A 25685-nucleotide genomic window follows, 5' to 3' on the forward strand; every position below is an offset into this window, starting at 1 on the left:
GGGCAGGAGGGGGGAACAATCAGCTTTGTATCTCATGAATATTCATAATAAATAAAAAATAAATAAATAACAACGTAACTCACATCTGATCTGTAAAAATTGGTAAGCATAGTAGTCAATATTAGTTAAAAACTATAGTCCTGCAGAACTGGAAAGAATCATAAGAGATAATTTATGTCAGCAGTTTTAACTCATTTTTCCTTTTAAAGTAGAACTCTTTTTTCCCCAGCAAACTTTAGATACAACCACAATAAAAATAAAGCAGATATTTGTGGAGCTTCTCTGCTGTGAAATGTGGGAAGAGTTGGAGTGAGAAGACCACTGTTCTGCTGCCTGGGCTTCCCTTCAATGCCTCTGGTTAGTCTTCTGTGCAGTCCATCTTCCACAGACCAAGTTGAAAATTGAAAATTACTGAACTAGCATGACTTTTTATTGTCAATGTGGAAATGTCTTGCCCAAGAATACATGACTCATCAGCATCTAAACTGAGACTACAACATAATTCCTCAGCATTCTGAGTCTCTATCCTTTCCCAGTAAATTATACTGCCCAGTCTATTAAAAGTATATATGAAAACATGACTAATTACAATAAAACATAATTTATTTGTGAGGTAGATTTCAAATACAATTACATTTTTCAACAGATAACTCTAGCATCGTTTGGATAAATTTCACTTGAACTTTAGCCATACCAGTGCTTCCAACTCAAGATGAAGACTCTTCTTTTTAGAGTTTAACCTGATAATTTCTTCTTGTTCTCTATTCTTTTGATTGAGAAGCTCCTGTCGACGAATTTTCTCCCATTCTAAACGACGCTGTCGTTCAAGTTCCTGTTTTGCTGCCTGAAAATAAAAAAGTTAATTTTTATATTAAAAACTCTGTATCATTCAAAAACTGATGGAATGACAAAGATAAATGTGAGGTAGCATTTAGCACTTAATAGGCTATAGTGCCAAGGGTAACTGGGCAAATCTAGTTTTATCAATGGGCCTAAACTAAGTGTTCCACAAAAGTGGCCTCAGCCATCAGACTTTTTGGTTGCTTCACAGGATCACCTTGCGTTACAGTCACTTTTCTCTTAATAAGCAAAAGGATGACTTCATAAATATAAATGTTAATAGGAATAATTACACCTCTATTCTGGTATCAGGAAAAAAAAATTCTATTTACATTATTTCAGTGCACTGTATCCTTCTGCGTACTTCATCCTTGGCCCCTTAAAACACAGCCAGTTCTCCTAGGGACCCCATACAACACTATCCCAAGGACCTGCACAAAGCCATCCTCTTAATTCCTCTCTATACCTTCAATTCCTCATTTTCACCTTTCTGCCTCTTCAATTCCTTGGACCCTAGATCCTAAACTTGCTTTTGTTTAATGACCTGCTCAAACTGACTCCTTCTGCTGGCTGACGAATCTTAGCTATTCGCTCAACTTAGCTTTGCAGTTAATCCTCCTTTGATTGAGAGATCTCCTGCAGAGATGCTTTCTCTACCACTCAACCAGCTCTGAAAATCCATTACATGCAAGAACCCTCTTTCCCTCCTCAAGGGAAGGAAGAGTCAGATTTGTATAGAATAAGTAAGAATAAAATGATGCAGAGGAAAAGACAACAAAAATTCAAAAATAAGCTTTTTTTTTTGTATATAAAACATTTTAATGCTGATAAAGATAATATAAATCTTTCCATGAACATTTTGAAGCCCCCTCGTATGTAAGAATTTTATTTATTTTATTTATTTATTTTTTTTACTTTTTTTAAAAAAAATAAGCTTTTTTTAATCAAATGAATGTGGTCACTTTTTTTTTTTTGATGGCTGGCTGGAAGGGGGATTTTAACCCTTGACAGTAGTGTTACAAGACTTCACTCTAAACAACTGAGCTAACTGGCCAGCCCTACTTATTAAGTGTAATAATTTCCTGAGAAATAAAATAAGTTAGAAATAACCTCTCGTCTTTCTATGTCTTTTCTCCTTTCTTCCTCCCGTTGTCTTTCCAATTCTCTCTGTTTCTCCAAGCGTTTTTCTAATTCAAGTTGCTTCTTCCATTCTTGTTCTTGTAATTCTCTTTGTTTTCGTTCCCATTCTTCCTTCTCTTTCTGGGCTTTACGTTCTGCCTCCCTCTGTTGCTGCTCCATCAAGGCTTGGCGTCGCTTCTCTAGTTCCATGTTCCCTCGTTCATAGTTGGCTTTCCGCTTGTCCTCAAAAGTAACTAAATAAAGTATGCCATAAGCATTCTCATACATAAGAGCCCACAGAATCTGTAATCTAGTTTCAACAGATGTATGCCTTGTGATCACTTCAGTACTTGTACTCTTAGGTACTTCTAAGGGTAATTTTAACTCAAATGTAAATAGGAAAACATTTACTTTCTTCTAAAAATATGCATTTTTAGAAAAATAAATTTCTAAGTTTGAATCCACCTAAGAGAGAAATAATTTTACTATCCCACCCAATAAAAATACTTTTTCAACTTTTTTCTCAGTTTTCTTCAAGGACAACCAAAGCTGTGTGGTTGTTATACACTTGTTTTATTTTATGTACGTCATTAACTTCAATATTTTAAAACAACTACATATGTGCTTTTTCAACAATTATTTAAACTCTTTTTCAAAGCTAAAAATCTCATAACAAAGCTTGCTCTAATGATTCTGTCTAAACTAGGAGAACCACTTTAACTTACATGCCTACATTCTTGCCAAATACAGACACTGTCTCTTCTTCCTGCATGCTCTTCTTCAAATTTTGACAATCTTAATTTTATGGATGTCAAAATCCATCCCATCCATCAAATAATTTTCTCATATAGCATATACAATATTAAAAATGTAAAAATTCTATATACTCATTTATATTTAAGCTAAAATTTAAAAGAACTCACTGTAAATATACAACTTAGACACTCAGTGCTACCTGGTAATTTCTTCTGAGGTTCCTCTTCTTGCATTTTCTGATATGAAGGCAGAGTTCCATTAATGGAATCAATTTGCTTTCCTCCTCTAAAAAAGGCAAACAACAAACAAATTTAGCATCGTGCAGTCTAGGAATTTTCAGACTAGACTAAATAAACTACCAATGATTAAAGCAATTTAATATTTAGTAAATAATATTAAAGATATTTAAAACATAATACGGTCTATAGCTACAATGTACAGCAGTATATGGATATTCAAGCCAGAGAGAAATGGATTAAAATCACGGGCATTCTTGGGTAAGTTTTCTTAATCTCTTTAGTCATCAGTTTCCTTATTTATAACATGGTGAAAGCACACCTAATTCTAATACAGACTCCTTTCCAGTGTAACTTATTGAATACTAAAATCAACTGGCAGGGCAAATATATACTTCTCCTCTAAGCACAGTCCTCAGTAAAATCCAAAATAAAATCACATTTGCCAAGTGATCAAAACCATAGTGCTTCGCCACCAGAAGGCACTCACCTGAAAGACGGAGGGACAAGTTCAGGAGGTAAAGTCAGTGGTAAGGGCTGTCCAGCTTTGGCCATGTCAGTGAGGTGCATCGCAAGGATAAACTCTTCAGCTTTTAGCTGTCCATCACCATCAATGTCAGCCAGCGTCCTAAAGAAAATGTGAAAATTCACAACCTAGAAAGGATGTCTATTTGAAATAAAATATTGTCTGAAGAGTTATTTTTTAAAAGAAGAGCAATGGTAAAACTGCTAAGTTAACATACTGTAGTGAAATGTAAACACACACAGAAAAGTGAGTTAATTTTTATCCTAAGTTTTCATAGCACAAAAGAGGGAAGCAAATTTGAAAGAGAAAGGGAAATATCCCTTCTGAGAAGGTGGCTTCTCTTATTTCAAGGTTAATTCCCCTATCAAAGCACACTTATCTATACATTAAAAATGAGACATTCTCTGATTCTCCATAGAAGGCATTATTATAAAGGAAAACAATAGTTTTACTTATAAAAGAATTAAATGCCAAATTCTCAAGAACATTTTCACAATCACTTTTGCTTTCAAGGTTAACATTAACTTTCAAATGGCTGCTTTTATGGAGCATCTTTTTTTTTTTTTTTTTAAATCTTTATGGAGCATCTTTGAGTTATAAACTTTTGCAGAAACAAACTCTTTCTTATAGTAGAGGATATGTAGTTAAAAACCATAATTAATGGACAAACTCACCAAATAGTAGCTAGCTGAGTCTGAGAAAGATTTGACTGAAGAAGGGCATTTCTAGCTTGAAAACCTGATTGAGTGGGAAAACCATAAAGAAAAATTTCTTTAGCCTCTTTAAAACCATGCAAACCTAAATAACTATTCCTATAAAATAGCTGCTATAAAATTGTTGCCACACTGGGAACTCTTAATATCGAAATGTTTTTTTCATGTGCCAAGTACTGGGCATTCAGTAGTAATCAAATACAGTCCCTGTCTCAACGAGTTTAAAATCTAGACTTAGTAAAACCAAGTGCTCCCCTGTGCCCTTTCAGCAAGATAATAGTACACTCAAGTGGCTGACATGAAGGAACAAGCCACCAGACACAGAGAGTATAAAGGGCCAAGCTCTTGGACCTTCTCCCAATACAATTTGAAACACAGCTTCCTTAACACATTTTCAGATTTTTCTCTTCTCTCTCTGATTGTTACTTTGTCTCTACTCCTCCTCTTCTAAGCAATCTGTAAATGCTGTCATTCCCCCAAGGATCTGTCATGGGCACTCTTTCCTCTCTGTGTATTCACATCCATTTCTATGGCTTTAAACAGCACCTATAGCCTGATGATCCCCAGAAGTATATCCCCAGCCCATATCTCTCCTCTAAGTTTACACTTCCATACCCAACCAAAAAACCTGCTTATGTATTTCATAGGCATCTCAAACCAAATACATATAAAACTTCTCTCTCAATCCCTATCCATGTCCCTTGTCCTAATTTTCATCCCAAACCATCCTTCCTCAATCTTCCCTTCTCTATGAATGGCATCAATATCCACCCAGTGGCTCAAGTCAGAAATCCAAAAGGCACCCTTGATCCCTCCCTCTCCAGTACACCCATATCCAACACCAAGTTCTACAATTCTATGTCACTGCATATCTGGATCCTTTTCACTCTATAAGTATCAGTTTATGTCACCTTGTCAGAAAGGTCTCCACTGTCTGCCCTATCATCCAGTGAGCTTCCTGTTTCCTTCATATCTCATATTATAATTTGTAATGTAACATTTATTTGCTTGTTCACCTGTTTACTATCGGTTTCCCCTCTCAGGCTAATAAGATCTAAGAAGACAAAAACCTTGTCTGCTTTATTCACTAAGGCATGCCCAATGCCTAGAAAATAAATTCTTAATAAATACTTGCTAAAGTAATTAATGAACTTGGAATCCAAAGTTCTCTGCTACTTAAGGTGCAATGCGGACTAACGTAATAGCATATGATAATAATATTAGCTAACATTTATTGAATGCTTACTATGTGTAGTAAACTGTTCAACTTCTACAAAAACACATTTTTGTTACAAACTTCTTGATCTGTAACGTGGTATCAGGGTAACGGTCACACAGAAAGCCCAGGGAATATATTCTAGAACAGAAAATCCCTAGCTGCTTCAGAAGAACATTCACTCCTGGTAAGCTAGTCTGTGGCTTTCTGGACTATGGATGAAATCATGCTGCTTCTCTAGGGATGGTCTCCCGGTTTGTAAAGCAGGTGTTGTACCTCCCATTCCCAGAGGACAGAGCTGTAAATACCAGAAGAGTAAGCCCACACTCTGGGTTCACCCTGAGTCAAGGACCATTGAAAATAACTGCATACAAGAGATTATGTCTGCCAACTCTTCCACAGCAACAGTTCCTACTACAAAGCCTGCACAAACGCAGCTAAACCCATTGTTTTACTGAGCTATGAACACAAAAGACTTGATAATCAAAGCTACCATGTATTATATAACACACAATTGAATGTTCAGAACTTTTAAAACATCTTCATTCTATCTTTTTATTTAACCATTTAATGGAAATAAGGAATAACACTGGAAATAGCTCCAGCCTCATCCTACGAATTACTACTCATATTTCACATAGAAAGTGAGATTTGAGGAGGTCATTATGTTAAAAGAATTCTTCTGTAAAGAGAAATGGGAGGCTGTTTCAAAACTGAGAAAAGGTTCGATAACTAATATTTCAGCAGTTGGACAAAGATGACTGGAAAAAGATCCCTTAGCATTAGGCCACAGAGCAATGAAGAGAAACAAGAGAAGGAATGTGAATGGTTAAAAAGCATACTGGGTCAGGGCTTTATATGTGTGCAGACCAAGTCTCAATAATACAAAGGGCCAGAGAGAGCTAGCAGAGTACTGCACTGAGAAAACCTTCCTTGATCACGTGCATCCGTGGTCTGCCAATACTTAGGACATCATCTGTCCTCTGCTAGAAGGCCAGTCCCTCCATTCTCTACCCAGCAGTCTATATATCCCCTAAGATCCAGCTCAAATGTCATCTTTTCTGTGAAAACTTCTCTCACATCCTCAGAGTTAGTCACTTTCTCATCTACATTAATTACAGCACTTTTAAACTACTAATAAAATACTATGATTATGTGAGCTATACTGTAGCTTCAGTAACCAGGTCTTCCTTCTCTCTGTATTCCAGTGCCTAAGAGAGTGCCCAGAAGATATGTGACTTTGGAAATATTTGAGTCAATAAATTAATCAGAATAAATCAAAGATTGTGTTTAGGGGAGAGGAGGAACAAAATAAGAAAGATCACCAAGTATGACATTAATTGAACAAAGCATAAACATGTAAGTCCAGGTCAGCCCTATCCTCATATACTTGGGGCTCATGCTTAGTTTCAGGGCAACAGCGATAACTACTCTTTTAAAAGAAAACCCTGTTCTTACCTACAGATATATAGCTTTACCCTTGTAGGTCTCAGAATATCAACATTCTCTGAAAACAACACAATCCACAAACTTCATACAATGTGGCATATTCAAATAAAGTAACATTAGGTATCATTTCCTCACAGTCGGTTCCTCATTCACTGCTCTTCATACCCCAAAGCAAAAACCACCTCTGTTTACACTGTTATGTTTATAGTACATATATAAAGTGTACTAATCTTAAGTGTGTTGCTTAATGAATCTAAGGCTTCTTTCATTCAACACAATATCTGTGAAATTCATTCATATTGTTGCACGTATCAACAATTCATTTGTTTGTATTGCTGTAAAGTATTCTGTTACATAAATATACCACAATTTATTGATCCATTCTCCCGCTGATAGACATTTAGGCTCTGAATATTTTGTACATGTGTTTTTAATCTACTTCTTTTAAATTGAAAAAAAATTTTTCTTTAATGCAAATGAAATGTCCTAAGAGTTAGTTCATTTTTTCAAAGAATGTGAATCATGACGCTATATTAATCTCAAGTATGTTTCAATACCATATTTCACAGAACTTAAGATTCCATCAATTATAAAACATGATTATTTTATGTAACACTAAGAAAAAAAATACTACCAGTAAAACTACAACACAGTGCTAAGATGGTAACACATATCCCAATTTCAGAGACATTAAATTTTTATTATTTATTTATTTATTTAAAATTTTTTTAAAAGATGACCGGTAAGGAGATCTTAACCCTTGACTTGGTGTTGTCAGCACAATGCTCTCCCAAATGAGCGAACTGGCCATCCCTATATAGGGATCCGAACCCACGGCCTTGGTGTTATCAGCACCACACTCTCCCACATGAGCCACGGGCCGGGTCCCTGAGATTTTTTTAAAAGCGACTTAAAAATATATCTTGTTTCATGTAATTTCATAAAAATCTTAGTTATGTAATAATAGATACATATAAAAATATATAGTGCATATGTAAGTTATAAAGTATAATAATAAATGTCATCCATGAACCTATTACCCATCTTAACTAGATTATTACTAAATGCCTTGAATCTATCCGTGTTCCCTGACTTTATCTGTGTCTTCCCTACAAAAAGTAACCACTGTCCTGAATTTTGTGTACATAACTCCCATGCTTAAAAAAAAGTTTTTATCACATAGGTACATATATTTAAAGAAAATGTTGTGTATTTTTGCTCGTCCAATCAACTCCAAAAGCATTACTCCTCCCTTTACCCACTGCACAACTAGAGATGCTATATTCCTATTTCACAGACTTTTTATTCTCCACACACACCATGCACTTTATGCTCTTAAGATTTCTTCTCTATCAGCCTCAAATGCCCTCACCTTCAATCTCTATCTGTTCAAATCCTAACTTTTTCTTTCATGATGGAGCATTTAAATGCTTTCTTCCAATAAGATATTTTATCTGATTGCTTCATATTAATATCTCCAATTCTATGTTCCCTAGCATTTAAAGCTCTGGTTTTTTTTTTCGTTTTTTTATGTCAGACAGGTAATGTGTTGACATCATTGTGAGGAGGTTTGAGGGAGGCACATCTCACACAATAGTGTGAAACTCCAATCATCACACTTATGAATCATAAAAAAAATCAGCTCTGTTATTTTTAAATACTTACTTTATCCTGTCCTAAATCATAATTTTTTGCTGAGTGAAGAGGGAATGGGAAAGTTAGAAAGTGGGAACTCTACTTGCCTATTACCCTCTATTTATATTCCCTATTAACAAAGTTTAAATAATGTTCTAGCCTGGACTCAAATGTTCTACAAGGATCTAAGGTCAAGTCTTACGGACACATTTGGATTAGAGCATTAAACTGAGGTTCTAGCAAGGGCAAGCAGAGAAAAGGCCCAATGAGGATTCTCGGGCAAAGCAGCTGATGCTAAGTTCCACAAACTCTCCCTTGTGATTTGAGGTTCTCCATTCATTACAAGCTTAGAGGATGAAGTTTGATATTCTCAAGGGATGGGTCTTCTGGGCCGGCCCGTGGCTCACTCGGGAGAGTGCTGTGCTGATAACACCAAGGCCCCGGGTTCGGATCCCATATACGGATGGCCGGTTCGCTCACTGGCTGAGCGTGGTGCTGCCAACACCAAGTCAAGGGTTAAGATCCCCTTACCGGTCATCTTTAAAAAAAAAAAAAAAAAAAGGATGGGTCTTCTTCCAATAATATCTGTGTGCTATCCTTCACTGTAAGAACTATGAAGAAGGCAATCAAGTTGGATCCATCTCTGTTTCTTACACAACTTACAATATTTGTATTTATCAAATGCCTGCTAAATTTTTTGGCTGTTAAAACTTTAGATGATCTACAAAGTACAAATTCAAATAAAAGTTCTTCAGTGGAAGTACATTTCTCCTTACCTGAGAGGTATCCACTCATGCTTTTGTCAAGACTATTAAATTTTTGTCGATATTTTAATCTCGAAGGCTGAGGAACTGCCCACTCCAAGGTCCCAGTCTTGGGCGAGTTCCCTGAGAGTGAAGCAGTTGAGGAAGTTGAGCTATAACAAAATTTATTTAAAATTTTTATGTTACTAAATAAAACACACTTAATTAAACTTCATAAGACAAAGACGTTAAGAATCATATCTACTAATACAATGGTAATTACTTTTGCATTTAATATTTTTTTAAAAACTTAAATTTAAGCCATTATGATTATTATTAGTAAAGCAAATACCATATGAATCACAGAACTCCATGGGACTACCATATATAATGAACCTACTATGTGCCAGGCCTTGTATGTTTCTAGAGCTTTTACAAATATTATTCCTAATCTTCCCAACAAACTTAAAAGATATTACTGTCCCCATCTTTTAGATGGGTAAATAATGGCTCAGTGATGTTGAGAAAAACAAGGTCACAAAATCAGTGAGTGTTTAAGCTGGGGTATGAATGTTGTTCTTTTGAGTGAAAGCTAACACTCTACACTGCTTTGAACAGTATAATAGTGATTTATATGAGGGGTAACAAATGAACATTGACGCTTTTGTCCTTTCTAAAATTTAAAAGATTTTGCTCAAGAAAGAAATTAACAATGCACAAAGACTATAAAAACATTTCTAGCTTTGGGCAAGAAATTGACTAAGATACAGCAGAATATTTTTAGTCTACATAAAATAGTTTTTTTAAAGTAGAATACCACAGACATTTAATAATTCTAAAAATAAAACTTATTTTATATGAATTATAAGTAGTAAATTTAACTTATATACTTATGTTTGGCAATTTCAAAGTAAAATATTGATAAGCTCATAGCTTAAAAAAAAGTCATTTGTTAAATAAAGACCCCTTATTGAAAGCATAAAAAGTTGTAAGTGTTAAGTATTCATACCTACTAGATCCTAAATCAATCAGAGACTGGGCCTTCTGTATACTAGCACCACCAAATCCTCCCATCATCAGACTGTAAGATGATGTATGAGGCAATGCTAAAAAAAAAAAAAAAAAAGAAAGAAAGAAAAGGCTCACACTAAGCAATATCATAAAGTACAAAGAAAATATGTATCTATTCAGCCATAAATACGTTTTTCTTCATATATAATACTGACTCATTAGACACAAAACACGTACTTGAAGAAGAATAAGGAATGGATAAAGGCTGAATGAGACTTGCAGTTCCATTTGGTAATGATGATGTGCTAACAGAAGGCACTAGGGGAGCAGGCATCATTAAGGGAGGAAGGCTGGTCCCTGAAGTCGCGGAGGACAAGGGTGTTGCTATAGGTGCAACTGGAGGCAATGACTGAGGAATGGACAGGTTGGGCATGCTTCCCATTCCTAAAGACAAAAGAGAACACAATTTCCAGTACTTGTACACATACGCCAAAAAACAAATTTACAGTACAGTGAGCAACAGACCCTGTGTTTACTGAAACACACCGGCAAACTATCCTTAAAAAAATCACTAAAATTGCTTTGACCCAGCAGTGAGGGAGGTAAACTACTGCTTTTAATATTAATATTCTGACCTGCATAAACTAAGAAAATGCCTACTAAGAAGTTAAAGATTCTCTTCCCTCATCATGAATAAAACTAAGCAGCCTTTTCCAACTAAATATTAGTACCCTCAAAGAGGGAATGTATTACCCAATCAAATGTAGGTTTTTGTATAAGGATAACAAATACAGTGCTGCTAAGTTACTTGACTAACACACACATACACTCCAAACAATGACAACAAAAATGGTTCTGATTAGTAGATAATTTAGGAGACAAATTTATGCATATGCATTATTTGTAAGAAAGCATGCCATATATTTCACTTATCTTGTAACACACATATGAATTCAAAGACAATTCTTTAAAAGGAACAAAGTAAGGACTTTTATTTGTTTACTAACTGCAGAATACTAAGTATAATATATAAATATGATCACACAATAATTTGGTATTTATCTCAAAAGCTCACTGCAATACTAAAAGAATTTCGTGTTTTAAGATCTAACATCTGGAGTGAAGAAACATGTTTTCAGATACATAGTTACCTAATTGAATGCTCCATTCAAAATGAGTGCTTCTCACATATATAATTAGTAAGAAATTGGCTAATCAAAATTAATCAAAAACATAGTTATCTCTGATAAAAACATGGTTCTCTCTGATGAATATGTATATTAATTAGCACGAGGTCTCAACTTTCAGCCCTAAATTTAGCTGGCTAATTAATTTTTAAATTAAAGAAATTTCTGTTTATATAATTTTAAGTAACCCCACAAATTAAACTGTTTCAAAGTGAGTTTAAAATTGTTCATTGTTTATGTACTCATAGAGTAAACCAATTAAGAATACTATTTAGAATCAGCTCTCATCAGGGCGACCATATAATTTATCACCAATGGGACTTGAGAAAGGGGACACTAACTGGACCACATGCCAGGACAACACACATACATCAGAACCATCCCTGGAAAACTGGGATACATGGACACCCTAGCTATGACAGTAAATTTAGTATTTCTTAATTCAGATATAAAAGCTAACTTGGAGTCTGGGGATTGTCACTTTATGCTAACAAATTCTTTTCTAATCCCCAAGTATTTTGCATAGAAATCAAATTTCGCTATCAAATACAAATAATTAAATTAATAGATACATACCAAACCGAGCAGAAATTAATGGAGAGAACATAGGGGGTTGTTTCATAATTGGAGGGAGAACCACCGGCAACTGTTGGCCTTGAAGCTTTAGTTTGATGAGCTTCATAGCTATGGAGAACTCCTGTTGATCCATCTTCCCATCCTTGTTCAGGTCTGATAAAGCCCTAAAAAGAACATGGGGTGGGTAGATTGGTATGTGGGGGTAACAGTGACAAAACCAACATTACTCCTGAGGCTGACAAAACAAAAACAATGACACAGCATTCACATATACATCATCACTTAATTAAATACATATATACATATATAAACAACAAAAATCTAAAACCTAAAAGAAATGCTGAACGAGATAGCATCTAATAAAACACACTGTCTATATAGAATCTAGAGACCTTTGAGATGACTTTCACTAGTGTGGATAAAAATTATTCAAGAGTGGGCCGAGCCCGTGGCACACTCGGGAGAGTGCGGCGCTGGGAGCGCAGTGACGCTCCCGCTGCGGGTTCGGATCCTATATAGGACTGGCCGGTGCACTCACTGGCTGAGTGCCGGTCACGAAAAAGACAAAAAAAAAAAAAAATTATTCAAGAGTATAACAATTCTAAATTTAATTTATTCATGTGCTCAAATATTTATTGAATGCTTACTATGTGCTTGGCACTCTGCCAGGCATGGGAATATTCCAAGGGGAAAGAAAGATGGAGTGGGGGTTGTTTTCTTATTGTAAATAGATTAAAAAACAAAACCCCAGATATTATAAAGAATAATTTCTTTAAAGTAGGAGCAGGAGAAGGAAAGGCTAATAGATGATGAAATAAATGAAATAAGTACAAAATTAGAGAAAGAAGATTTTGAGATTCTGCCAGTTATAAAGAAATATTTTTCGGTGATAATGTATACATCTTCTTTCCTTAGAAATTTTAATGAGATTAGAAATTTGTCTTATAGAACAAAACCCCAATTATTTTCAATCATTTGCTCAATAAAATTAAGAAAAATTCTTACTTAATAACAATAGAGTACAACAACAAAAAAACTTTTGTTAACATTGTATTATAAAAACAACAGACTATCAGAAATTTAAGTTTATCTACAAAAGAAAACACTTTACCATATTTCAGCTAAAATAGGAGCCGGCAGACCTGACTGTAAGAAAAAAGTACGTGCTTGATCACCTGAAGGTAGTAAAAACAAAAACCAAGAAGTACATTAGGTAAATGAAATTACTTCAATGCCTCTGAATAATAAGAATAGACATGTTATTGAGTATAATTTTAATTCCAATGATTAAATAATAAATGAAATAGAAATAATATAAAATTATTTACATTACTTTAATAAGATTTAGAAGTTTTAAAACAACAAAAGTCACAACTGAAGTTATATTACATATTTGATGAAAAATTGTATTATTCATCTTAGTTTTTCCACAACTGGGGTCTTATTTGATAATATTTCTATTTAATAAAATTTATAGTTGAAAACACTATTTCCTAAGAAAGTTCTATATAAAAAGTACCATGGATGTTAGGAGAGACAGTCTTCCATGGGTTTCCCCATACTCCTACGTGTTCTGCTGTGTATGCCAAGAATGCAAAACCCTAATTGCTCTCTGCCTGGTTCATTTCTCAGAACTGGTTTTGCAGTAAGCAATCTTGAGAAATGAGGTAATGCCTCCCACTGGGACAAAGAACAAACTTGCTTTACTGCTTGCTACAAAATGGTGGGTTCCCCAAGCTCATTGTTCCCCTCCTGTGACACAACCACAGCATGTGTAGCATCCTTCTGGGCTCTCTGCATCAGAAACATGCTCATGTTTCTAGCTTTGCTGTTTATAATGAAGTCCTTTGTCTCTGACTCAGGAATCTCAGGTCCTTCACCACATCCATGAATGGTGACTGACTAAGTTATTAATTTGTGAGTAGGGTAATCAAATCCTGATACCAGGTAAGGCAAAGTCAGGAATGGTTTCAAAGCACAGATCAACACTAACCATCTCCATAACTTTAGACAAAAGTCTCAGGTTCACCATCTGTAAATAACGGACAACAGCACCTACCTCACAGGGTTGTTGTGAAGGCTAAATGAGATAACACATTTAGCATAGCATCTGGCATATAGTACAAATTCAATAAATATAGTTACTATAGTTACTATTAATGTATATAAAGCATAAAGGTGCTTCATCACAGAAAAAAGTTTGATTTATAGAAATAAATTTGAAAGACACATCTAAACCAATCTCCTTTTTTCTCTGGTTGTCTTTCTATAAAACGAGGACTAGCATCAACAATCAATGCTTGGTATAGCCTCAAAGACAGAGGGCTAGCACTATGAGAATAAATTTCAGAAAAAAATTCTAGATTATTTTCCAGGAAATGGATCTGATATAAGAAATAAATTGAAAACTTTCTAGATATAATGTTAAAATGTGAAACTAGATAATTAAACAGAAAATCTTGACTATCATTTAGAATTCAGAAAAAGATCTTCCACATGCTAAATCCAAACAACAAATGCAGATAGTTCCAGGAAAAATAGGTACTTTTTTTTTTTCTAGAATACTGAATGATATGAGTTTTACCACTTACTAACACAAATTTGATGGCAAAGTAAAACTAATTCTAAGATATTACATAAAAAGAAACATAATTCACATATCGAACATAACAAATTATAAACACAAACCTGTTATGTAACCTCCTGAAGGTTTGAGGTTATCAAACTGTTTGTCATGCTTAGTCCGTTCTTCAGAGGTAATAGCCCACATGTTTGGCCCTCCTAAAACATAAGTAAAAGACAAAGAAATTATGGTGCATACATGAGAATGGTCAAAAAAACAATTCCAAAAATTAAATATGAATCTCAAGCTTCCACTTAATGACAGTATTTTAATATCTGAGTGACACAAAGAGTAGAGCTCTATCATAACCACATACAGCACAGCCCTAAAGCTTTTCACTCATTCACTTAATGAACATCTATTGAACAATTACTATATACCACTCATTGGAAATGGGCAACAAGCTAAATACTGGCAATAAAAAAGGTGAAAAAATATTATTCCCATCATATAGAAAACAGCTACCAACATTTACAGTGTTAACCTGTGAAGAATTCTCTTTTTTAATTTTTATTAAATCATAATTGATTATACATATTTTGGGGGATCAGCATTAACATATGTTGATCAAATCAATATTACTAGCATATATATTGTTACAACTCGTACTTGTCCAATCTCTCTCTATCTCCCTTCTCCTTCCCCCTCCCGACCTCTGATAACTCTAGATTTCTTCTCTCCTTCTGAAAGAGTAATGGTTACTCTGTTGATTTGTTGCCCTAGATGATCTGTCAAATGCTGAGAAATGTGTTCAGGTCCCCCAATATTATCACAGAGCAGATGCTTCTTCTGTCACTCTGGAATGGGCTTTGTGGAGAGAGACATCCTTTTCTTTTCTTTGGTCTCTGCTGGTGACTCTCCTTGTGTCAATACACTCCAGTGGCTGGCTGACCATCTGTGTTGTGGTTGTGGCATCTACCCGCTTTCGCGGTAGCTGTGGTTATTGTGGTGGCTGTGGTGGGCCACCAAGATGAAGTGATGTTTTTGGCATGCTCCTTGGCGTTGGCGGTATGCCTGGCTGTGGGGGGGAGGTCCAGTCCCCTGTCCATGCCTCAGGACCCCTGTGGGCCCCGAGGCACTGGTGGCCCGCCTGATTGTGGGTTGGGGGGGGGTCCAGTCCCTGGCTCCATACACCTCAGGCCCCTGGGTGGGCCCTGAGGCATAGGCAGTGTGCCTGGTTGTGGGGGGGAGGCAAGGGGGTCCAGTCCCCGGATCCATACCTCAGGTCCCCAGGCAGGCCCCAAGACGCTGGTGGTGTGCCTGGACAGGAACTAATTTTTTTCCTTTGCTTACTTTTAAAACGGGGGAACTTCCTGTGGGGACCAGTACTTGAGCTGTGTGGTTTAGATAAATTGTTGCCTTGCTGCTGATTCCCTAGGGAAGGCTTTATGTGCAGCTCAGGTTTTAATGGTTAACTTTATAGGTACTTCTGGTTCTCCAGAGACCCAGTGTACCTGGGGTATGTAGAAACTCTAATCTGGCCTGAGTCTTTTCATCAAACTACACCCCATGCAATTCTATATTCCTGAACAGGCTCCTCTGAGTGGTCTTTCACTGATTGGGGTGCGGGTCAGCTGTCCTTGCTGTGCTCCAGTGTTCCCCTTGTGGGCTCCCTGACTGCCCATGCTGGAAACACTTCCCATGGGATGGGCCATGTGCCAGTCCCTTGCGATGACTCACCAGCCTCTGAGTGGCTCCTTTTTTTCAGTTGTTGTGGCTCCTTGCTCCTATGTGGGTCCATAGGAACCCTATCAGTGATCTTGCTGGCCTGGGGGCCACCAAGGCCCTCTTCTCCCCTGCCGCCTACAAGCAACTTCATCCAATGGGCACAGCTGCAGCTTTTGCTGGCTCCTGTTCTGTGTGCTCAAGAGCTCCAGCCTTAAAGCGGCCATGGCTCGAAATGGCTGGAGTGGTTTTTTTTCTTTCTCTCATTGTGGCTTTTCCTGCCTTTGTGCACTCTGTAGGTTTCTCCTCCTCTTCACCTGAGCTCTAGCAGCTCCAGCTTGGCTATTGTTGCTTTTTTATAGTTGTAAATTGGCTGATTTGTGGGAGAGTGATGCTGGAGACTGTCTATTCTGACATCTTGCCCAGAAGCCCTAAACTGTGAAGATTTCTAAGCAGAATATGAGGATACTTCAAAAAGTTCATAGAAAAACAAAAGATAATACAAATCTTTCCATGAACTTTTCGAAGTACCCTTGAATATACAATAATACCTAGACTAACTCTGAGTTAGAAGCATCAAGAATGAGATAACAGAAAAGGTAAGACTGAGGCAGAACCTTGAAGCTTGGCTTGAACCTTGTCATGTGAAGAGGTGGGATAACAGCATTTCACACAAAAAGGGTAGCACATAAGAAGTGAAGGTATGTGCAAGCTGCTGTTAAGTGCACTGGGTAGACTAATAGCTAGGGTACCACGTGAGTGTGAGAAAGTGTTAAGAAACAGGCAGGTTGGAATTAACTGTGAAGTGTCTTAAATACCATCCTCAAGAGTCTAACCTTTATGCTGGAAGTTATGGAGAGCCATCGAATACTCTTTAAAATAAGCTTTTCATTTGGAATAATTTTAGATTTAGAGAAAAGTTGCAAAGATAGTACAGGGTTCCTGTATACCCTTCACAATTTCTACTATGTTAATTTATACAACCATGGTACATTTGTCAAAACAAAGAAAATGAACATTGGTATACTACTACTAGCTAAACTAAATACCTCCACCAGCAGTGTTAGCTAGTAAACCCCACCAAAATTGGATTCTGGGTACTGAAGACAGTACAAGTCTCTGTGACTGATGATTCTGCCATTTGGAGCTTCTGGTAAAGGGAAGTATCCTCCACATAGAGGCACCCTTTGGGGTCTGAATGCTTGATCCACGAAGGTCTGGTGACTCTCTGGCCTGACAGTTCCAGTTTTTTGGAGTGGGTCAACTTGAATTCCACAACTAAAAAGGTGGGAAGGATCAGAAAATCCTTGCTTGTCAAATGGAAATATATTCAAGAACACAGGAGCCTTGCCCCAACAGTATCGTGGCTTTACATAATAATGTGGCAGCTATCCCTCTGAAGGGAAACTATTCCCACTCCACTGTCTGAAGCAAAGCTACTGGATCAAAGAAGCCCTCGGTTCAGAGAAGCTGAAAGCCAGCAGTATCCACTGGGCTGCAGTGGCTGTTCAGCTTAGAGCTGAACTGAAAACAGACATGGTCATTCCATTCAGTGGGCAGAACTCAGGTTCTTGGGCTGCTGCCAATAGTCCAGCTGCTTGGTTTGCCACTTGGAAAATTACACACTGACAGATTAAAGACGTGCTCTTTGGGGCTGCAAATTGAAAACGAATTTTAACTGCTAATTGAATTATCTGGGTCACATATATAGATACTCACCATAAAGGCTCATCCCCTGATTTAGACTGAAATCAAGTTGCTGAACCAGTGTGATGCAGAGGATATCACTGCATGCCAGACCTGTGACTCCATGACTTGTGTGGGGTGGGGGGGTGGGGAGAGGTCTCATCACATTGGGCCTTGCTCCTTTTGACTCTTGTCAGACTATCTACATTGGACCTTTGATATCTTTCTCAGGCTATCAGTAGTACTTCAAACTACTGACATTTTTTGTTGGTTTCTTAAATAGACTTTATTTTTTAGAGCAGTTTTAGGTTCACAGCAAAATTGAGAGGAAAGTACAGAGATTTCCTATCCCCTCTGCCTCGACATATGTACAGTCCCATTACAACATACCCATTCATAATTTTTTAGGTTACCAATCAGTCCACGATGTCCACACTACTGTGGCCCTTAAAACTACTCTGTGTCATGTTTTTAGCTTTCTGGACCATATGCATTCTGATATCGATGTACCTTTTATCATAAAAGCTACTCAACAATGCACTGACAGTCTGATTTTACTTCCACCATCTCCTCCTGGTCTACATACTTTAAAGTAAGATAGTTTGGTCACTGATTGTGGCTGTTCCCAGAAAGGGATCATGGCCTCTTAGCTGCTTCCTGGCTGATGACTAGGGTTGAGAAGTGGAGGGTCTTAAGAGATATATAGACCCATTGTGAAAACTGAGGATTATACCCTGGACATGATGCATCTTTCTTTCCCCTAACATCAACTGCAGGCAGGCCTGGTTCATACACCACCCAGGAGGGCAGCCATAAGGGGATCTGTAATTATGGTTATGGTTAACAAAAATGTCCTTGTCCCTCTCACATCTAATCTTTCTGGATCACCAGGTAATGGTAACATTATAGTTACTGAAATGGGACACCCAGATTTTGTAGAGGTAGAGAGGAACAAGCAGGCACTAGAGGAAGAAACAACTTAGACCCTGGGAGAGTGGAATTAGGAGGCATTAATGATCTCTTTCAGAACTGCCCCTGGAGCCTTCCTCTCCTAGGAAAGTGCCCTGGTGCAGTTCTCCTAAACTGTTGGGAACTTCTTAAATTTAACTGATTCGTGAGTCTGCCATCACCCACCAGATGGCTTTTACTACCATTTGATTGCCACTGCCCTCAACCTTACAAAGTTTATCAAAAATATAAGGGGATCGGGCTGGCTGGTTGCTCACTTGGTTAGAGTGTGGTGCTGGTAACACCAAGGTCAAGGGTTTGGATCCCTGTTCTCTCTCTCTCTCTCTCTCAAGTATCAGGAGATGGCTCCAGCACCAGTACCTCCCCCATACACTTATAACAAGTATCAGGCAATGGCCCCAGCACCAGCACTTCCTATGCATATTACCTCCAGAGGTCTTCCCCATCCCCAGTCTCAGTAATGGATGAATTCTGTCCAGCTGGTAGTATGGACAAACAGAACAGGTTGGACTAACTGCACACAGGCAATCCTTCCAAAAAACAAGGACTAGACTCAATTATTCAAACTCCACTGGGAACCCTAAGGCTTACCAGCCATTCAGGAGACCACATTAGGGGCACTGTCAAATCTGTCCCCGCTTCTAATGTAGGTCCCACTTGGGGAGGCCAACAACCGGAAACGTTTTCTTTTCAAGCATATTATATGCACCCTCGAGATTCTACTTCTTGTGTGGAAGCCAGGCATTAACCTGCCTCCCTCCAAAGACACAGTAATGTGCAGGAAGAGACTTACAAGTGTTTAAGAAAACACCTCCTCAGCCCTGGAAGGTATTCACATCAGACTCAACTTACTGGCCAGCGTTGTTATAGAATTATCATAGATTTCCTCTTTGCAGGCCAAGGCAGAACGTGTGCAATTGCTAATAAAACCCGCTGCACCTAGATTAATGCTCCAGGCCAGCTAGAAACGTTGATACAAAATTTAAGGAGAAAGCCACTTGGCTCTCTAAGGTGGACACTGATGATTTAGGGGATTTGTTTATGGGACCCCAGAGAGCATAACTGAGAATACTGCAGGTTGAATTCAACCTACTGCTTGAAGTCCTGTTGAGCAGCCTTAATTAAATGCTGCATGAAATAAACAAAACAGATTTAGTCTCAGCCCCTGATTAGTCAGATTAATCAGAGTGGCCAACTGAGTGGTATAGTCCTGAGAAAAGATGTCAGAAGCCAAAACAGTGAAGACACATGGGATGGATATTACTGAGAGACAATTCTCCACAGGTCTCTCATGTTTCAGTGTATCTTCTGAAGAAAGGCATTGATGGCTTTTGTTTCCGACTATCTTCTTAAAAATGCCTGCATTGCAAACACTGGAGTTTCCTAAGCTTGGGGCTCCTCAGCTATGACACAAAACCACTTTGGTGCACAGCATCCACCTAGGTCCACCTTCACATTGTTCCCATGGGAATGAGGACAAGGTACAGGTTAAGAGGTACATGGGGAGGTAAGAGGAACCAGTGTGAACATGAAACTCATGCTACCTGCTGCTTTATTTAGTAATAAAGTCCTTTGTCTCTGACTCAGGGGTCTCATATCTTCTGCCAGTATACACGAAAAACCCAGACCCTTTTTTCCTTTTCTTTTGTATTTATTCTGCTTGAGGTTCTCTGATCTTCTTGGATCTGTTTGATATTTTCATTATTTTTGTAAAATTCTCAGACATAATTTCTTCAACTATTTCTTCTGCCCCATTCTCTTTATCTCTTCTACTGGGACTCAAAATACACATATGTTAGGCCATTTGATGTTGTCTTTCAGTTCTAGGACCTTTATTCTGGTTCTTCCAACACACTCTTTTTTCTCTTTGTGTTTTAGTTTGGGTAACTTCTACTGACCTATATTCAAGTTCATGGATCCTTTCCTTGGCTGTTTTGAGGCTACTAATGAGCCTGAAGAAATTCTTTATCATGGATACCATGTTTTTTATTTCTAGAATTTCTACTTGACTTTCTTACAGTTTCCATGTCTCTGCTGAAATTCTCCTTCTGTTCATGCATGCCGTTTACCTTTTTTACTAGATCCTTTAACATATTCATTATAGTTATTTTAAAGTCCCTGCCTAACAGTGCCAAAATCTGGGTCATTTCTGAGTCTGATTTTGTTAATTTTTTGTCTCCTGACAATAGTTTTTGTTTTCTTGCTTTTTTATGTCTCATAATTTTTTGATTGAATACTAGACATCATGCAAAATAACAGAGACTGAGGTAAACAGTAATGTCTGAACATGGGCACACTTCTTGTTAAATCATTAGTGTAGGATGTTGAGTCAGTTTTTTCAGTTCAACTGTAGTAAGATTTTATTGTTGCTATGGATATCTTCAGTGTACTATAGACTTTATCTTCCTCTAGAAGTGGAAGCCATTGTCTTATGCTAATGGTGGGAACTGGGGTATTAAAGAGCTTTTCTCAGAGTTAGTACTCTTCCTTCAGTTTTCATCTCTCCCTGCACCTCTGCACTAGTGGGGCTTTCTCTCGTGCTCTTGTCCCTCACCCAGTGATGGACTGCTATTGCTTGTTACTCTAGGCTTGGCTTTTTTCTTCTTCTGGTGGCTGGCTGGTAGAGAGATCGAACCCTGGACCTTGGTGTTATCAGTAACACACTCTAACCAACTGAGCTAATCACCCAGCCCTCCAGGCTTGGCTTTTATTAAGGGCAGACAGTATTTTTTGTTGGTCTGATCCATACTCAGTCTTAGGCAGGCCTTGTGCACCTGAGTCTTAGGGGTGTGGATTTCTCTGTGTTCTCCCCCTCCTCTCTGTAGCATCCAAGCGCTTTCATGTATCTGTGGTTGGTCTTGGGAAAAACTTTCCTGCTGTTCCCCCACTAGTAAGAGAATACCTCTTGATGGAGTTTGGATGTGTTGTCCCCTCCAAAACTCATGTGGAAATTTGATTCCCAATGTGGCAGTGTTGGAAACTGACTGAGTCATGGTGGCAGATCTCTCATGAATGGATTAATGCTCTCCTTGGGGGAGGAGGGATTAATGAGTGAGTTCTCACCTTATAAGTTCCCACGAGAGCTGGTTATTTAAAAGACCCTGGCACCACCCCCCTTGCTTCCTCTGGTCATGTGATCTGCTTCTACCCACCAGCTGCCTGCCACTTTCTGCCATGAGTAGAAGCAGCCTGAGGCCAATGCCAGATGCAGCTGTTCCAGAATCGTAAGCCAAATAAACCTCCATTCTTTATAAATTTCCAGTCTCAGGTATTTCTGTTATAGCAACATAAATGGACTAATACACCTCTGTTTGGTATTGGTATATAATCTTAAGCCCAAGAAGGTTTCCCTCCCCTCCCTCAGTGGTAGAGAGGTTTTTCTCCTATCCTTACCCCAGTAGCAATGTGTCTTTACCTGGGTCCTTGGGGCAATAGTCTGTTGACCCTCTTCAAGTGGCTTACAGCTTTTGCTTACTAGGAGAAAAGGATCCAGGGAAGTGCACAGTATTTTGTGCCTGTACCCTCACAGCTGCCTGCAACACTGAGGTGGGGGGATCTTTCTGGTCTCTTGCACAGTCCCCAACCTTTCTTGTGAGCACTCAGTTGATGCCCACAGGAAAGAGCTTGGGAATGTAAACTCCCCTTCTGTCTGTGATCCCCAGTTATTCCACACTGACATGCTAGCCCTCACTTGTCTTCTGGTAGTTCATTAAAATTTTAACTGATTTTGGCAACGAATCCCTCTCTTTACTTAGAGCGCCGTTTGTTTGCATCCATAAAGTCTCAGACTGAATTCTGTGGGAAACTGCTCCAACTGCACTGGCAGTATCACGGAAATCCTTTGATTTGCCCTTAGCCCCATGTTCCACCCTTGATTCCAGCCCCCTGTGCTCTAGAGCTCTACGAAAAAAATTAGTCCATCTACTTACCAGACGTGAACACCCTATGCCTATGTTGAATCCAATCTAATCTGCTTCCCAATTTCCTGTAACTCTTCAAAGTTTCTGATGGTGCATTTTCTATTTTCTAACGCTACCATAGATTAAAAAATTAAAATGTCGGGCAGACCCCGTGGCGCACTCGGGAGAGTGCAGCGCTGGGAGCGCAGCAGTGCTCCCACCACGGGTTCGGATCCTGTATAAGGATGGCCGGTGCGCTTAATGGCTGAGCGCGGTGCGGCCAGTCACAAAAATGACCAAAAAAAAAAAAAAAAAAAATTAAAATGTTCTCTTTGATAATCTAAATGGGATCCAGGAAGGGAAAGGAAAAAAACATGAATTTAAATCATTATTTTGAAACAAGACTGAGTGTTGGGTTATGAGTGCACATTTCAATAGGAACAACAAAGCAGCTCCAGAAAAAGGTAGTCAAGAAAATGAGGGGTCTAAAATATTCTATGAGGCAGACGAGGAACTAAAAATGTTAAGCCTAAAGAATCAAAGATTAAAGAAGACATGGTATCAACCTTAAATATTTTTTTAAGTTATGGAGAATATTAAGTGGTTATTTGAAATCCTTACAAGAATTAGGAACAGAATCACCACGTTTAAGAAAATTGGAGCTGTATAAAGACAGAATCAACTGCCTCAGAAGGTATTCTTTTATCACAGGTGTTAAAGCAGAAAATGGTCTACTAAACCTGAAAACATTTGAGGTTCTCTCAAACTATGAAAAACAAACAATGATTTTATGATCCTTTCCATTTGCTCTGAAAATTAAACCCAGTGTCTCAACTTCCCATTACCCCCAAATACACCTTTGCCTTCTTCCTTCCATAATTGAACAAAAGCAGTGGAGTGTAAAGGAATAGAGTGAAGGTTCTGTTCCTGTGTCTAACCAGTCTTGTGACAGGCAGGTCCTTAACTCTCCTCACCCTTTATTTTCTTATTTATGAGTTGTTGTAAGAATGGTATATATAAAAGTGCTTTCAAAAATATAAAGTATATCACAGGCAATTCCTGACTAGACAATGTCCTACACCAGAAGTTTTCAATCCCTGGTTTTATATTAGAATCACCTGGGTAGCTCTGGAAAAAAAGCTATTCCAGCTCCTGCACACCAACTAAATCAGAATCTTTGGGAGATGAGGCACAGCCTTCGTAATTTTTTAAAAGCTGTCCAGGTGATTCTAATGTGCAGCTAAGGGCTGAGAACCACTGTCCCATACAAACCAGGTTGCACATTGCCTCCTCTTCTTTCTATCCGCCCCACTCCCCACTCCCCAAATATTCTGCTCCACCTCCATCCTTCCAGCAAACTCTGGACAGCAAGCAAACAGTGCTGTGCAAAGGAAACACCTGGCAGTATTCTTTCTTCTAAAAATGATACATATATCCCTCAATTCTACCCTGTTAAAAGATGAATTTATCTCATCTCACTCACGTTTTCTCATACAGACACGCAGATCTTTTTAAAATCCCCTTTATCCTACTACTCTCTCAACATTTGACCAACTACCTCAGAAAAACAACCTTCTCTGTCACTTATTTTTAAAGTCTAATAACAATAGTAGATAGAGTAATAGTAGTTACTAAGTAGAAATAGCAACTACTATTTACTGAGTATTGCTTTATGCCAGGGACTATGCTAAGTATATTAATATTACGACATCTAATTTTTACAACAACCCTGTGGGTTAGATTTTATATGCATTACATATGAAAATGACAAGCACTGGGAGTTTAAATAAATGTTAATCATACAGCTAATAAAATTGCAGCTAGAATCTGGTTGTACTTTAGAATATAATTCCAGGGCCGGCCCGTGGCTCACTCGGGAGAGTGTGGTGCTGATAACACCAAGGCCCCGGGTTCGGATCCCATATAGGGATGGCCGGTTGCTCACTGGGTGAGCGTGGTGCTCACAACACCAAGTCAAGGGTTGAGATCCCCTTACCGGTCATCTTTAAAAAAAAATATATATATATATATATAATTCCAAGGTTCATGCTCTTCACTTATACTACATTGTTGCCCTGATAAGTCAGACATTTACTTTAGTTTAGCAGTGGTTTTTTTTGTCATTTAAAAATGGTAAGTAACAAAATATAAAAGATATATCTACGTTGATTTGAATATAAAAATATGGGTCCCTTTCAGCTGTCAAAGCAGTCAAATTTTCCCTTGGAATAACATACCTTAAATAGTTTTTGAACACTGATTATGTAGCAAATTTTGGAAGTGAAAAAAATATAAATTGTGATACTACCATAAACTTATTTCATTTTAACAATACAAAATAAAACCCAAGGATATAAGGAATGCTGGTAATATATCCCTATCTGCAGAAAGTAAAGACTAAAGAATCCTATATACATAACATCCTCTTTCTCAACCCATGACCTGTGTTCCCTTTATTTGGACTGCCATTCACATCATCCCCCATCCATTTCAAACTTTATCTTTCAAGGTCCAGGGCAAGTGTCACTTCCTCCAGGAGGTCACTGACAACTCCAAGTCACATTAATTGCTTCCTCCTCTAGATTCTCAAGAGACTTCATGCTTCTACTGAGCACTTAGGAGGATGCTGTAATTGTTTTCTGTCCATCTGTTCCACCAGACTGTGAACCCTGGAGGACAGGAGGTTTGCATGTTTATCTTTCTATCCCCAGAAACAGAAGAGTACCCACCCAGCACAGAGCAAACATTTAAAACTGACTGATGAACATGTTTGAACAAAAAAAAAGAGAGTAGAGAAAAAGAGAACAGAGGAAGATCAAGACTTAAGGTAACATAG

At 38.0% G+C, this 25685-nt stretch overlaps 1 protein-coding gene and 1 non-coding gene across 9 annotated transcripts in view; both read right to left on the reverse strand.

Moving 5' to 3' along the window:
- Nucleotides 1–25685, reverse strand: part of ITSN2 (intersectin 2) — a 151455-nt gene that overhangs the window by 87484 nt on the left and 38286 nt on the right. For all 8 annotated transcript variants that reach the window (XR_010021705.1, XM_063079010.1, XM_063079011.1 and 5 more), the window contains exons 3-13: nt 14696–14788; nt 13119–13182; nt 12008–12171; nt 10482–10688; nt 10243–10339; nt 9267–9406; nt 4152–4215; nt 3442–3579; nt 2915–3000; nt 1951–2213; nt 695–844 (exon numbers count right to left, since the gene is read on the reverse strand). Coding sequence is in view for 7 of the 8 variants with exons in the window: in XM_063079010.1 (XP_062935080.1) it covers nt 695–844; nt 1951–2213; nt 2915–3000; nt 3442–3579; nt 4152–4215; nt 9267–9406; nt 10243–10339; nt 10482–10688; nt 12008–12171; nt 13119–13182; nt 14696–14788 (1466 nt within the window). In the remaining variant the exon portion in view is untranslated. The remainder of the gene's footprint in view (nt 1–694; nt 845–1950; nt 2214–2914; nt 3001–3441; nt 3580–4151; nt 4216–9266; nt 9407–10242; nt 10340–10481; nt 10689–12007; nt 12172–13118; nt 13183–14695; nt 14789–25685) is intronic.
- Nucleotides 8387–8494, reverse strand: LOC134363481 (small nucleolar RNA U13). The gene has a single exon (XR_010021731.1). It is a non-coding gene; the product is annotated as a small nucleolar RNA U13 (small nucleolar RNA).

Source organism: Cynocephalus volans, chromosome 14, assembly GCF_027409185.1.
Source record: "Cynocephalus volans isolate mCynVol1 chromosome 14, mCynVol1.pri, whole genome shotgun sequence".
NCBI lineage: Eukaryota > Metazoa > Chordata > Mammalia > Dermoptera > Cynocephalidae > Cynocephalus > Cynocephalus volans.